Source organism: Aptenodytes forsteri, unplaced genomic scaffold, assembly GCF_000699145.1.
Source record: "Aptenodytes forsteri isolate BGI_AS27 unplaced genomic scaffold, ASM69914v1 Scaffold329, whole genome shotgun sequence".
In the NCBI taxonomy this organism is placed as follows: domain Eukaryota; kingdom Metazoa; phylum Chordata; class Aves; order Sphenisciformes; family Spheniscidae; genus Aptenodytes; species Aptenodytes forsteri.
Genome location: NW_008796200.1, coordinates 27478 through 40330, shown reverse-complemented (window position 1 = coordinate 40330; position 12853 = coordinate 27478). Strand labels below are relative to the sequence as shown.

General features: G+C 55.7%; 1 protein-coding gene across 1 annotated transcript in view; it reads left to right on the top strand.

The window, feature by feature from the left end:
* The window catches only part of LOC103906286 (ras-related and estrogen-regulated growth inhibitor), a 13059-nt gene extending 443 nt beyond the window's left edge, over positions 1-12616 (top strand). Inside the window, exons 2-5 of the mRNA XM_009288161.1 lie at positions 1894-1951; positions 8013-8069; positions 9603-9676; positions 10345-12616. Coding sequence (XP_009286436.1) covers positions 1894-1951; positions 8013-8069; positions 9603-9676; positions 10345-10830 — 675 coding nt within the window. The 3' untranslated portion in view covers positions 10831-12616. The remainder of the gene's footprint in view (positions 1-1893; positions 1952-8012; positions 8070-9602; positions 9677-10344) is intronic.
* The last annotated feature ends 237 nt before the right edge of the window (positions 12617-12853 follow it).

Sequence of the window (12853 nt, the reverse complement as noted above, 5' to 3'; positions counted from 1 at the left end):
TCCTTCCCCGGGAAGAGGGGTCGAGCCCCCCCCGGGGTCCAGCCGGGGCTGGGCAGCAGGCAGGGGCTGTTTGAGAAAGCCGGGATGGGGAAGGAGTTTCTCCGGGGCGGCTGCGGCACCGCCCAGGTTGGACCCCGGAGCCCGTTATGTTTAAGGGCACCGAGTTTCCCTCCCCTGGAGTTTTAGCAGTGGGCGCTTCGCAGCCAGGGGCTCCTCCCAAGGGGTTTTTTCCGTGCCGGAGCGAACCCTGGCTGCGCAGCGGGTCCGGGGCTGCGGGTCAGGGTGGGACGTTGCTGACCGCGGGAGCTTTCAGGACTGAAAGCCGAGCTCAGGTTTGTGCTTTACCGGGTACTTGGAGTTTGCTGCTTGTTTTCAGCAAAGGGAGCAGAGTTTGCAGAGCCTCGTGTTACCGCGCTGGGTTTAGTTTTCCTTCAGGAAAACTCCCTTTTCCTGCACTTCGTTCAGTGCTCTCCATCGGCGGCTGCCGGGGGGATTTGGGATGCTGAGCCAGGAGCACCTGAGCTCTCTCCTTCAACCCCACTCCTGCCCGGGGATCATCCTTCCACCCCTTCCCGCTCTGGGAAGCGAAGGCGAAGGCGTCCTCCGCTCCGTCTCTGCACAGCATCCAGTGTGCCAGGAGCGGGGTCAAGAGGTGTCAGTCGCTGGCAAGGAAAGGTGCGCATCCGCACGGGTCCGCGTTGTTTTTATTGCAGCGGGACAGGGGAGCAGTGATCCATGCAGAGGCTGGGGGGGGACACGGCTGGGGCTGTCGTGTCCTTGGGGACAGGGCAATGTCCTGCTGGCTTGCCACTCTGGAAAAGGCATAACCTTTAAATACGCTGCAGTGGTGGCACCTCCACCTGGCTCGCGGCCAGCAGCTTTGGCTATTGGTGCCATTGAAGTTGCATGTCCATATACAGTAACCGATGAGCCTCTTGCCTTGCTGGCCGGCGAGTTCCTCTTGCCCACTGTTAGTGAAAAATCATGATTTGCCTGATTAAATTAAAGGAGGCAACTCCCAGATCTCAATTAGCAGCCCAGCACCGGGGAGCGGGAGCATGGGAACGGGGCTCAGCTTCGGGCGTACCCAGAGCACCGGCGGGGGTCCGAGTGCAGGGTTTGGCCTCGAAGTCCCTGCAAGCAGATGGAGCTGCGAGCAATGGTTGTACAAAGCGTACGAAACACTTTGGCTCGCGCCCCACCCCGGCCTGCACGTACGCGCTTCCCCCGTCGCCGTTAATCCCATCCAGCGCAGAGCGGGTGCCTGGGAGCTTTGGGCCCCTCCTGTGGGCAAGCGAGAGGCCGTTGTGACTCCTCCATAGGGTCGGATCATGCCAAGGGTCTTTAAAGGTTCCTTCAGCCGGGTTCGGCCCTGGCACCCTCCTTGGCGGCTGCCGTGGGACGACTGGGTATCACGCGGGGCTGATCTGCAGGGTCAGCCTCCTGTGGGTGCCTGCAACCTTCATGCCCTCCAGCAGGACTTTTTTGCCGTCCTTTTGGGCTGTGACGGTAACACAGGCCATGAAATCAGGGCAGAGGGAGGCAATCAATACCTGGCTTGTGCAGAGGAGAGCCGGAGCGTGCCAGGAACCGGGAGCAGCTCCTGGGAATGGCAGGCACGCGATCCCCTGCATGCTGGCAGCCACAGTCTTTCCCCGTCCTTGTCCCCCTGGGTGCTGTCCTGCATGTCCTCTCCTGCAAAGAGACAGCGTGTCATCTTCACTGGGTACTGTGCCCGAGCTGCCGCGTCCTGCTGCCTGCAAGCCCCTGTGCCAGATGGAGCCAGGGGCAAGGAAATGTCTAAGTGCTTTCCCCTGCTCGGCGGGGCGGTTAACACCCTGGGTAATGGACCATGAGCATCTGGCCTGAGGGACCCGGTGCGTGACACGCAAGGAAGGAGTCAAAAGCATCAGCATCGTTGCTGGAGCTCCTGTGGGGCTGGGGAGGACGGGCTGCGGGAGGTGGCGGGGTGCTGGTCCCCAAGGCAGGGGAGAGACAGGGCTGCCCGAGCTGGCTGGGAGAGGAAGGGGAGCAATGCGTGGGGATGCCCCATTTCGGGGAAGGGAAGCAGGGGAGGGTGCAGGCGGGTTTCATCTGAACCCATCCCTGAGCTGCCAAGCTCCCAGTCCTGGCAGGATGCGAGTGGACCCCATGCCGGAGCATCACCCGGGTGAGCTTTGGGCATCCACCCCTTTGGGAAGCAGAAGCCAGGTTGGGAGAGCTGAGGGGGCCAAGGTGTGTGAACAATCAAAAGGGTAATTAAAATCTGGACAACTGCAAAAGGGAGAAAAAAACTTCAGTTCTCAGCAAAAGAGTTTGGTTCTTTGGAGCAGTTTGGAAATCTTAAAGATCCGGTGATCCGAGGTCCCAGATCCTCCAAGAGGGATGGGTTTGGGTGCAGACCCGTGGCTGAACTCCGTCGGTAGTTTAAAGCTTTGGCCTGGGTTGTGTAAATCACCTGCAGGAGGCTGTAAATCCAGCCCAGCCAGAGCTTGCATTATCTTCTGTCTTCTGCTGCTGATGCTAGCCAGTGTAAACTTTGCCATACTTCAGAGGAAGGCTCTGCTTACAAAACACGAACCGAAGATGAATTGATGCTGTAAGCCGTTACGCTTGCAAGAGAGATGTGTTATGCAGCAGCATAAACAGAGCAGCACGTGGGCACGCAGGGCTCGATGCAATGCTGGAGGTACCCAGCCGGTCCCTGCAATGGCAGGTTAATTGCGCATTGAACCATCCTGTAGTCATTCCTAGAGACCAAATTGTATATAAAATTAACCCTTTCAGCTTTGGGGCTCTCCAAGGAGAGCCCTTTCTGAGGTTACTTATGTTCAAGATGGGGGAAAAAAAAATTCCTTATAAGGCTGCGTGGATGTGCTGACTCCTCTCTGCCTGCATCCACTTCTTCCGACTGGCAGCTTCGCTTGTGTTCTTGCGCTCCAGCCAATTTTTAATCAATTTAATTGGCTCCTCTTCTCGTACAACACCATGCACTCTGGCTTTGGGTGGCTGCCTAACATATGACACAGAATCAGGTGCTTTCTAGAAATCGAGCCTGACTTGTCTCGCTCTCCCCCTTATAATTTGGTCGCCTCTTTGAAGATGCTGGTACATGCCTCCTGCGGGATCCTTGGTTATCTCCGCAGAACAGTTTTGCTAAATTACATGCTTGTTCCACCAAATCCCTTCTCTGACGTGCAGGGTTTGAAACACAGAGGCAGCTTGGAAGGTGAGAGGATGGTGAATCCCCCAAACAGGAGCCGGGCAGGTGTAGGAGGGCAGGAGAAGCTGCTTGGGGCAGAGATGCTGGGGCTGAAGAAGCAGAAAGCCTGGCTCAGGTGGGAAGCCACGTTCCTGACCGGCATGGTGTGGGTGTGCAGAGGCACAAGACGTGGGGAACATTTGCCGATGGCCAGTTGGGACAAACTGCTCCTCAATCTGCATGGGGAAAGCAAGCTCGGTGTGGGAGTGCATCAGCCCTGCTTGGTGTTAGCTTTTCATCAACATCTTGTGTTTCTGAGGGGGTTTAATACCGTATCCTGGGTTTGGTGAGGTTTATTCTCCCTTTGCACTCTTGCTCTGTTTCCTTCCTCCTGCTGCGCTGATGCCTGGTGTGCAGCTTCTCCATCCCGTCCCTCCTGGGCTCTGCAATCCTGCCTTGCTCTCGCTGTTTTGTTTTTTTTTCCCCATTCCCACTCATTTTCCACCAATTTCCCTTTCCGCTCCTGTTGCCTTTCCAAGCCAGCTCTCAGCCTCTCTGCTGCCTTTTGCTCCTGTCCCTGCACAGCCTGTCCATACCCATTACCGTCATTAACACATTGAAGGGCTTAAGCATCACTTCCATTAGCTGTGCTCCTGTGCTCCCTTCAGCCTCCGAACCACGGGTTTCTCTGTCTACGCCAGAAAATCACACCCAGGCATCGATGGTGCATTTTCGAAGCAGCTGCATTGGAAAGATGTTATATACAAAAGGCCATGTGGAGGGTTTTGCTTTGAACCCGTGTATCGGCAGCATCAGGCGTGTGGATCGGCTCCTGAGCACCAAGGCAGCCTGGAAGGTCGTTTGAATTAGCTTAGACCTCGACGACCAAGTGTGAAGATTAGTTGTGTTGCCTCACTCTTTCCAAAGGCAAAGAGCAAGAGGTTTCTGAAACAGCATCTGAGAGGGTGTTTGCGCTGCTGCTGACTTTTCCCCCTGAAATGCAGCTCTGTAGGGAAGATCCAAGGGCAAGAGGAAAGCTCTCTCGCTCTGCAAAGATGGAGAACTGCTTTCGGAGATGGTAGTGCTTTCCAAGTCCACCCTGTTGCATCCTAAAGGCAATTCCCTGCAGAAAGATATTCCGGAGGGTGGGGATGGAGATGAAGGCAGGTAGAAAAATAAGCCTTTGGGCTTGGCCAGGGGGTCCTTTGCCAGCAGAAGGGGTCTCAGGCGATGCAGTTGGTCACCTGCGGCGATCTCTTTTCAAGACTGGTCGCTTCTCCCGCTGATGCGAAAGCTCCTCCAGCGCCAGGGAGTTTCAGGGACTGGATCCTGCACCGCCTCCTTTCATCTTTTCTGAGCAGAGGAGGTGTAATGTTTGAATCTCCTGTTGCGTTTGCTCCGTTGCGTTTTCAGCTCCACGACCCAGAGCCGGGTTCCCATAGCGCTGCCAGTATGGGGCTGCTACTGAATTACCCCCCGGCGGCCGGAGCTGTGGAGTTTCTCCTCGGTCCGAGCCAAGCTGCAAACCGCAGCCCCAGCGTGCAGACACATCCCCACCCGCCTCCTCTGCATGGCCGCCGGTCTCTGCCAAATCACCACCACCCAGTAGTTATCCCATCCTGGACGAGACGACCCGTTTTAGCGAGCCACTGCGGGCTCTGTATGTCATGCCCTCGCTCTGCGCATGGCTGAACAGCGCCTTGGGCTTTGCTCTCATTCCTCCTTCCCTGTGAAAGCCCAGGAGTGACCCCTCGCTCTCTGCAGTCACAGGCTCCAAGCCATGGGTTTCCCTTGCCAGGCAAAGGAGTTCTCTTGCCGTAAGCCCCTGGCGTAGCCTTGGAGGCAAGTTTTCCACTGCTGGTAAATTGATGGCAGCCACGCACCACCCGCTCCTCCTCGCCTCTCCAGTATCTCCCCTTCAGCCCAAGCATCATCGCCTCCTCGCAGCTCTCCCAGGGTTTTTTTGTGGGGTGCTTGAGGCTGCAGGTGTGAAAAGTCAAGTAAAAATTATGTCAGCTTTGCTTCAAAGCAAAAACATGTCTCCAGCCAGCTCTTCAGTGCCGTGTTCCTGCATCTGCCCTTGGGATATTGCTAGCCTCACTCTGCTCTTCCTGAAATGAAGCTGGCTTGGTAGCAGCTCACCAACAGCTTGGTAGCATCTCACCTGCTTCTGCCCATTTTCATGAGCACCAGTCTCCTCTTGTCACCTCCCTGTGCCATCCAGGGTGCCAGCAAGGGGACCATGATGGCCCTGCTGTGGCCCCGGGGGCTGCTGCGGTGCCAGGGGAGGCTTCCCTGTGTGCCAGCTCTGGAGCAGGAGACTGATAAAACCCAGCACTTATCAGGGCAGGGACAGATGCGTTTTTGTGGCCCTTTGGCCACATTGGGAACATTTAGCAAAGCTTGATGCTCTGTTAGCAGGAGTGACAGGTACACTCTGGCTGCCTCCCTGCCCCGTTCAGACCAGCAGGATTGTCAGCGCCTCCAAATTGCTTTGTTCCTTAGAAAGCCTTTGCTTTTTCCCTTGTTTCCCATTTCTGGCCATTTGCCTGCTGAGCCTCAGCCCTGTCTGCTGTCCCCATTGCTGGAAATACCCATCTAGAGACCTTGCACAATGGCAAAGCTTTTGCTACCCCTTACAGAAAAATATAAGGAGTCTCTCTGATTTTTTTTTTTTGCAGTCCCCAGAGAGCTTGCCCACCTCAAACAAGACCTTGCTCTGGAGCCGAGACTGTCTCCTTCAGCCTGGCTGGATGGAGAGAGATGATGAGAGGCAGTACTTTTCCCCAGCAAGCAGAAAGCCCTTACCATGTTTGATGGAGCTATCAGGCAAGCCTCCAGCATCAGCAGACCTCCACCCAGCCTAGCATTAGAGTATAATTTGGGCTTCACATCTCCCAGTCTCTGGTGCAGGGAGATGTGGTAATTGGATAAGAGGGGTTTAATTGCCCGCACTGTCGTGCTGTGGCTGTTCCTGCCTTTCCTTGCCTTTGCAAGGAGGAAAAATCGGGCCAAATGATTTGATCTCCATGTTGATGCTGTGCCAGCAGACAGAAGGGGCAGAGGTGTTTTTGCAGCGGGGGGGTTGCTTCATCCCACTGCATGCCGGAGAGCTGCCGGGGAGCAGGACTCCTTGCAAGGAGGAAACAGAGTCAATGGGCCCCGCTTGTGCCCAGCATCCCCATGCTGGGGACGTGAATTCCGAGGCGCAGGCATGGCAGGAAGGTGAGGTGTTCACCCAGGGGTGGGCTGGTCCTTGGGGCATCTGCTCAGCTCTTGCTCCACCAGCTCCTAATGCCACCGGGTGCCTTTCCGGGGCTGGTTTTGCTGCAACACGTGGCTGGCGTAAGGAGGACCTCCCGGTTTGCTGTGCCCTGTGCTCCTCTGACTTCGGCCTTTTGATGAATTTCATGAGATTTGGTGCCAACGGCCTTCCTTTCTCTGTGTGGTGTGCCTGGGTCAGGTTAAACAAACAGTGCTGAAATTCATGAGACCCATCCAGGCAGTTATACCGTCAGCGCCAGTGATATAAAGGGAGAGCCTGGCCTGGCACCGACTTGCCCCCACATTGAGCTCGCCGTTGGAAAGTGGTTGGCTGGAGGCCACCGAGGGGATCACTCACCTGGCATAAAACTTAAGCACGTGCATAAATCTTTGCAGAATCAAGGCCAGAAAATGCAATTTATCAACCCCAACCGTGCAGGAAAGTGAATTCCACGTGCGAGGAGCTGCCTTTTGCCTGCATGTCTGGGTGCATTCGTGGGGTGCAGCTCTGCCTGGACTTTGCCTGCTGCTGTCTGCTGAGCATGGTGAAACGCCTGCGGTCTTGGACGCCTCCTGTGGAGCCTGACCACCTCTTGCTGCCGCTTTTGGGGCTCCCGAGCTGCTGCGTCCGCACGACCTGGAAGGACGTTTCTGACAGCAGCAGTGCAGGAGAGGTTGCTGTGCTCTGGCAAGGCGAGAGATTGGGTTAGCCAATGTTGTGGGGGCCGTCGGTGCTTTCCATTGCCGTTGGGCTGCATTTCATTGACGTGACGGGCGTTTTTCTGCTGACAACGAGCAGGCAGCTTTGGGCAGAGGTGCCTGGTGCTGGACAGAGACCTCTTCCTCTGCCTGGGACATCCTGTCGCGCAATGGGTTTCAGTCCTTGATGCAAACATTTGCAAAGAACATGCAAAAACTATCTAGCCTTTTCCCAGGGCTGCAATGAGGTTATTTTGAAATGCCCAATGTCTGCGAGCTCTGGAAATGCTTTAGGCTGCATAGGAGAGGTGAGGTGCAAGCTGTCAGCCTGGGTGGGCTCCTGCCTGTCCTGACGCGCTTTTCCTGCATTGTACACGGGGTGAAGCAAGGCAGAGGACAGCCTGCACAGGGCTGTGCCATCATCCAAGGACTTTCGGGGGAGAAAAGAGGGCTTGTAACAATCCTGGTCCAAGGCATCCACCTGGGCAACCGTGATCCTTTCCCAGTCTGCTTCACCCTCACCTTTTGCCACTAAGATCTGGCAATTTGCTGCTTTATTGTAGTCTTCTCTGGTCATCACAGGGCAGCCCCGGCCAGCATGCAGCAGTGACCCAGCCTGTTTAGGCGCCTTTGAAGACATTTTTCCCAACCCTGCAATAACCTGTGGTCCTCATGGGGCCGGGTTTGCAGCATCGCTGCTGGGATGTCTTCTCCTGGTACCCACATGGGCACTTTCCTGTGAGGCTGGGGCAGATCTTTGCTCCATCCCTCCTGCCTCAATTAGCCGATGTTTCTCTGCAGTTTGATCTGACAACTGTAACTGGATTTGTTGTGGGTTTTTTTACAGCATTGACCGTAAGATTCATCACCAGGAGATTCATTGGAGACTACGACCCAACCCTAGGTAGGTAAAGTCCTTTTTCTTGTTGCTTTCGCTGCTGCCACTGGCTCAGCCTGGAGACTCTGGTGCACCCAGTGCCGCTCCGGCAGAGCCGACTCTGCTCCCAAACTCACCGTATTCGTTCCTCTTCCTCCTTGACCAGACTGGCAGCGGTCTGAGTCACCAGCCATCATGGCACCTCCCTGGCTCTTGCATCCCTTTTTCCTTTTCTGTTGTTTCGTTAAGTCAAAATCTGTTGGGGCGAGCCATCAGCATCGCACAAGGAAGCACAACGTGCTTAGTCATCCTCAAGCAATTTGCTGGGAGGTGGCTTTTAAGGGGAAGGAGGTATCTAAGCCACTGGAGCAGTGGCTAGTGCTTTCCTGTCTTCTAGGGTTGTTTTTTTTGCATTTGGGTTTGAGGTTTTTTGGGCACTGAAGTCATGTCCCTGCCAAAGTGTCCCAGAAATGACCGGTCACTGCCTGTGCATCCTTCTGCCTAACCCTTGCTGTCACCCACCGGGATGGGAAATTTGGGAAGTATCTGTGTTGCTCTAACCCAGCTGGTTCACAGGGGACCCAAGGGAAAGGCTTAGTTTGAAAAACAACCCTGCCATTGCCCTCTCTGTCCTTTACATCCCTGCTCCTCGCTTGTTATGGTAAGCGATGCTTTTTTTCCCTGGAGTACAACTTGTTTTTCCTCTCTGCCTGCTGCTTCTTCCTCCTGTTAGGCTCGCTCCATATGATGTGATAAAACACAGAGACCATAGGGTGAGTGTACCTGGTGCTTCCCCGTGTCGGAGGAGGCAGAAGGTGCCTGGTTTATCCTGTAGATGGCCAAGCCAAGAGGGTTTCTACCCTGTCATGCGGTGGCACACGAACCCTGGCGTGACCGACGTGCTCCATCTGCACGGAGCGAGGCGTCCCGTCGAGCATGCTGCGCCCAGAGTGGTTGCTCCAGAGTCAAGCAAAGTGCCGGCTCGTTTTACTGCCTGATGACATTAGTGAAGCTTGAAGCGGTTTTTGTGCTGGAAGAGCTGCCCAGACGCACGCCTTGCAGCTGCTTTTGTTGCTTGGTTAGAAGGGAGCCGCTCCCCCACTGCTTTGGAGTAGGAGTTCGACGCCGGCTGGGTAAAGGGCTGGGTTAGGAGCATGAGCAGGGTCTAAAACAAAACCCAGCTTTTCATACCCTCCTGCTGAGCCCCTCTTCGTTTGCAGAAGCATCACTCCATGACCGCTTTTTGCTCCAACGCTTCGGTCACCGTTGCCCTTTTATTTCCAGCAAGGCGAAAGCCGGCCAGGTGCTGGCTGGGGGTCTCCGCTGCCCGTCGGAGATGCTGGGCTCAACGCTGTGGGCGCAGGGCTGCCCTTCCCAGACACGGGGAGACAGGCTGAGGACCAATTCAAGACGTGGACTCGAAACAGAGGCCACATGGGCTGTAGATTGCAGCAGGTGAAAATTGACTTCTCCAGTACGGCTTGCATCGAGGCCACCTGGGTTGTCATTTGCTACCCGGGGGCTTCTCTCACACATGCTTTTCTGTCTGTCCTCCTCCAGAAATGATTTACAGACACATGGCTGTCATCGACGGGGAGATGGTGCACTTCGAGATCCTCGATACGGCGGGACAGGTGAGCTCACGCCGTTTCATAGCTGGCTGACCCTGGAAAATACCATCATGGAAGTGCGACTTGCCATTGAAGGCAATCCGTGCTCTTCCACCAGCTTTAATCTGTTGTGTCCGAAATATTGATCAAGACGTGTTTATCTCGGAAAAAGGATGTTTTGGAGAATTTATGTCTCTCCAACATCAATTACAGTGTGGCTTCAGCTAAATATTTCCCCATTCCCCTTACTGGTGTGCAGCGCAGCTCTGCTCCCCACGTCGGTGGAGCATTCTGATGAGAGGGAGACAGCTCAAGGGAGCAGGGGGGTGCTGGGTCGAAGGAGCCGCCAAGCGCCGGGATTGCGGGCGATGGAGAGCCCTGTGCTGGCTTCCCATCTAGCAACAGCCCTACCTTTGCATAGCCGCTTTAGAGGCACTAACTCTCCCCTCGTCCACATCAGGATGGGGCTGATTGCTGTCTCCATCTGTCATTTTGCCCAACCCAACAAATTCCTGCCTTGGGCTATCTGTGTTGCTTTGCACGTCGCTGCTGTGTGCAAGCCCAGGGCGAAAACCCTTCAGGGAGATGGTGACGGGCCCCCTTGGGAGGTTTTCTAGGTTGCAACCAGCAGTGTTGGTATTTAGGAGATGTTGGGGCTTCTGGTGTTAATACAAGCTTGTCTGCCCTGGCAGGAGGAGGATTCCCTGCAGATAGAGGAGAAGATCAAATGGGGCGATGGCTTCGCTGTGGTCTACTCGGTGACGGACAGGTGCAGCTTTGACGAGGTCATGCGGCTGTGTTTCCTCATCAACCACATCCACTCGAGCCCCAAGCGGAGCAGCGGGAGCGAGCAGCCCCCCGTGGTCATCGTGGGCAACAAGAAGGACTTGCAGTTCGACAGGATGGTGTCCACGGAGGATGGCGAAAACCTCTCCAAAGCCTTGAAGCTTCCTTTCTACGAGATCTCCACCCGGGACAGCTATGAAGAGACCGTGGCAGTGTTCAACGCCCTCTACCAGGAGCTCATGAGACAGGGGCATTTCTCCCCGGGCTCCTTCAAGAGGAGGACAGTGTCGAAGCTGATGGAGAAGATCCCCAAGATGCAAGCCAGCTCCACCTTGAACTCAGCAGGCCGGAGCCTCAGCTTTAACTCCTTCAGGGACTATATCCCCGAGTGAGCCTTCCCGGTGCGGAGGCAAGAGCAATGGCCGAGCCGGGACCGAGGGACAGGTTATCCTGCTGCGAGGGCACCCGCTGCTTCAGGCCCAGGGTTGAGGGGCAGCTCGTGGGGCTGTGCTGGCTCCCAGGAGGGGAAGGTTAAGATGTGGGGAGGGTGGGATTGGGGTCCAACAGCCTTTTAAAGCCTGTAGGTTTTTACAAATGGGCTTTGCGTCGGCAAGGAAGATGTTCTTCGTCCATCTTACCCCTTTGCTCCTTCTTCCTCCTCCTGCATGGCTGAAGTCGGTAGTGAAGGTGGTTCGTGGTGACTTCAGTGGTGTTGGGTCAACCCTTGCAGGCTCAGAGGTGTTTCAGCGGGGATCAGACCCAGCACAAACACGTCTATATGGGTTTTCCTGCTCCCCTAAGAAAGCTTGCTGGGTCTGTTTGTGCCCCGAAGCGTGCACCCAGAACGCCGGGGTGACCCCGAGGGTCGTGCTGGCTCCTGGGCTGTCGTCAGCCATCCCTGTCCTGGGGAAAATGGCCATTGCTTCTGCTGCTCAGTGTTGCTGGTGGGTAAAATCCCCTGTGTTTAGCGGTGGCTACTCAAAACCTTTCCAGCCTGGTTGGCTGCTCCGGGCGGGTGGACGCTGCCCACATCCGCCACTTGGTGCCCCCAGACCCACCCACCACATGGGTCGGTGGGTGGCGGCGGGCTGTGTCCCCCTCTGCCTTTGCTGTGGCCCTCCCTGAAGAGCCAGACCAGCTGGTTTGCCCATCTGCAGCCACCAGCGTCCGTCTGTCGGAGCCCGGGGCTGCGTTTCCATCCCGGTTTTCCCCTGGGTTTGTGAACTGAAGCGGCTCGCAGAGGGGCAGACCCCCACAGACCCCCTCATCCCCCCCACCTGTGGAGGAGCTGCAGGGCCCCAGCTCTGCTGGAGCCCTTCTCCCTCCCTGGCTGCTCACGGGCTGGCACCAAGGGCATGTTTAAAAGCAAAATGGAGATCTGTTTACAGTGGGGGAAAAAAAGCCTGTTAATCCCTGGCTTTTCTAAAAAAACATTTTTTAACATTTCAGGCTCCTTGGTGCACTCTCCTTTAATAACACTGTAAATAAAATCCTGGGCAAAGGGCAGCGAAGGCGGCAGATATTGTTGCTCCATCTCAGGCTGAAGGCACTGTGTGCTCGGTGCTTTGCTGGGATTTCTGCCTTTGCCGGGTCTGCCCCTTATTTTATATCTCCATCTCACTCGGGGCAGCCCATCTTCAAGGGGAGGCAAATCAAACAGACTGCATTTCTGATGTATGTTGAAACCTTAGGCTAAGATCACGCTTCTTCATCCTAGAGGAACAGTATTCCCGGGGCAGCTTCTCCCGTTAATGCCTTTGCCCTGCGACTCAGCTGAGCACAGCGTGAGCAAAACCTCTGGGTGGCAATTTGAAGCACGGATGCAACGGAGCTGATACCGGGAGGTGCAAATGATGCTCCTTGCAGGGACCCCCTTGTCTGCTTATTAATTGCCCTGTCCCCAAAGGGAAAATCGCCGTGGCCTGAGAATTTGTCTTTTTGCACAGAGACGGGGCAGCAAAGGCACGGAAAGGAGCAGGGCTTGCAGCTAGCAGCACCTTCTCCCTGCGGCATCGTTTATCTCCCTCCCTCCCGCCTGATGCAGAGTGCTGCGTTGCCGTTCGAGGTGAATGTGCTGGAAGACCTGTGTTGTAACACGCCCGTGTGTCCCCCCGTAGTGACCTATCACATTGTCTGCTGCTGTGTCCTGTGGCAATAAAAGCCAAGTTAGCAAACACATGTGATGCTCTCATGCCTGCGAACGCGGGGACGGGGTTATTCTATCATGCTGTTTCCCTTTCAGGGAGATGGTAGCAAAGGGGTGCACAGTGGGGAATACACCCTTTAAATTAGGGCCGGGCATCTCCCTTACCTTCTGCCTGAGCCTCCGCACCACGTGGCTTCCTGGCTCCCTCCATCTCTCAGCAATGGGGAAAGTGCAGGCAGAGATGCGTGCCCAGGAGCGTACACAGCGGG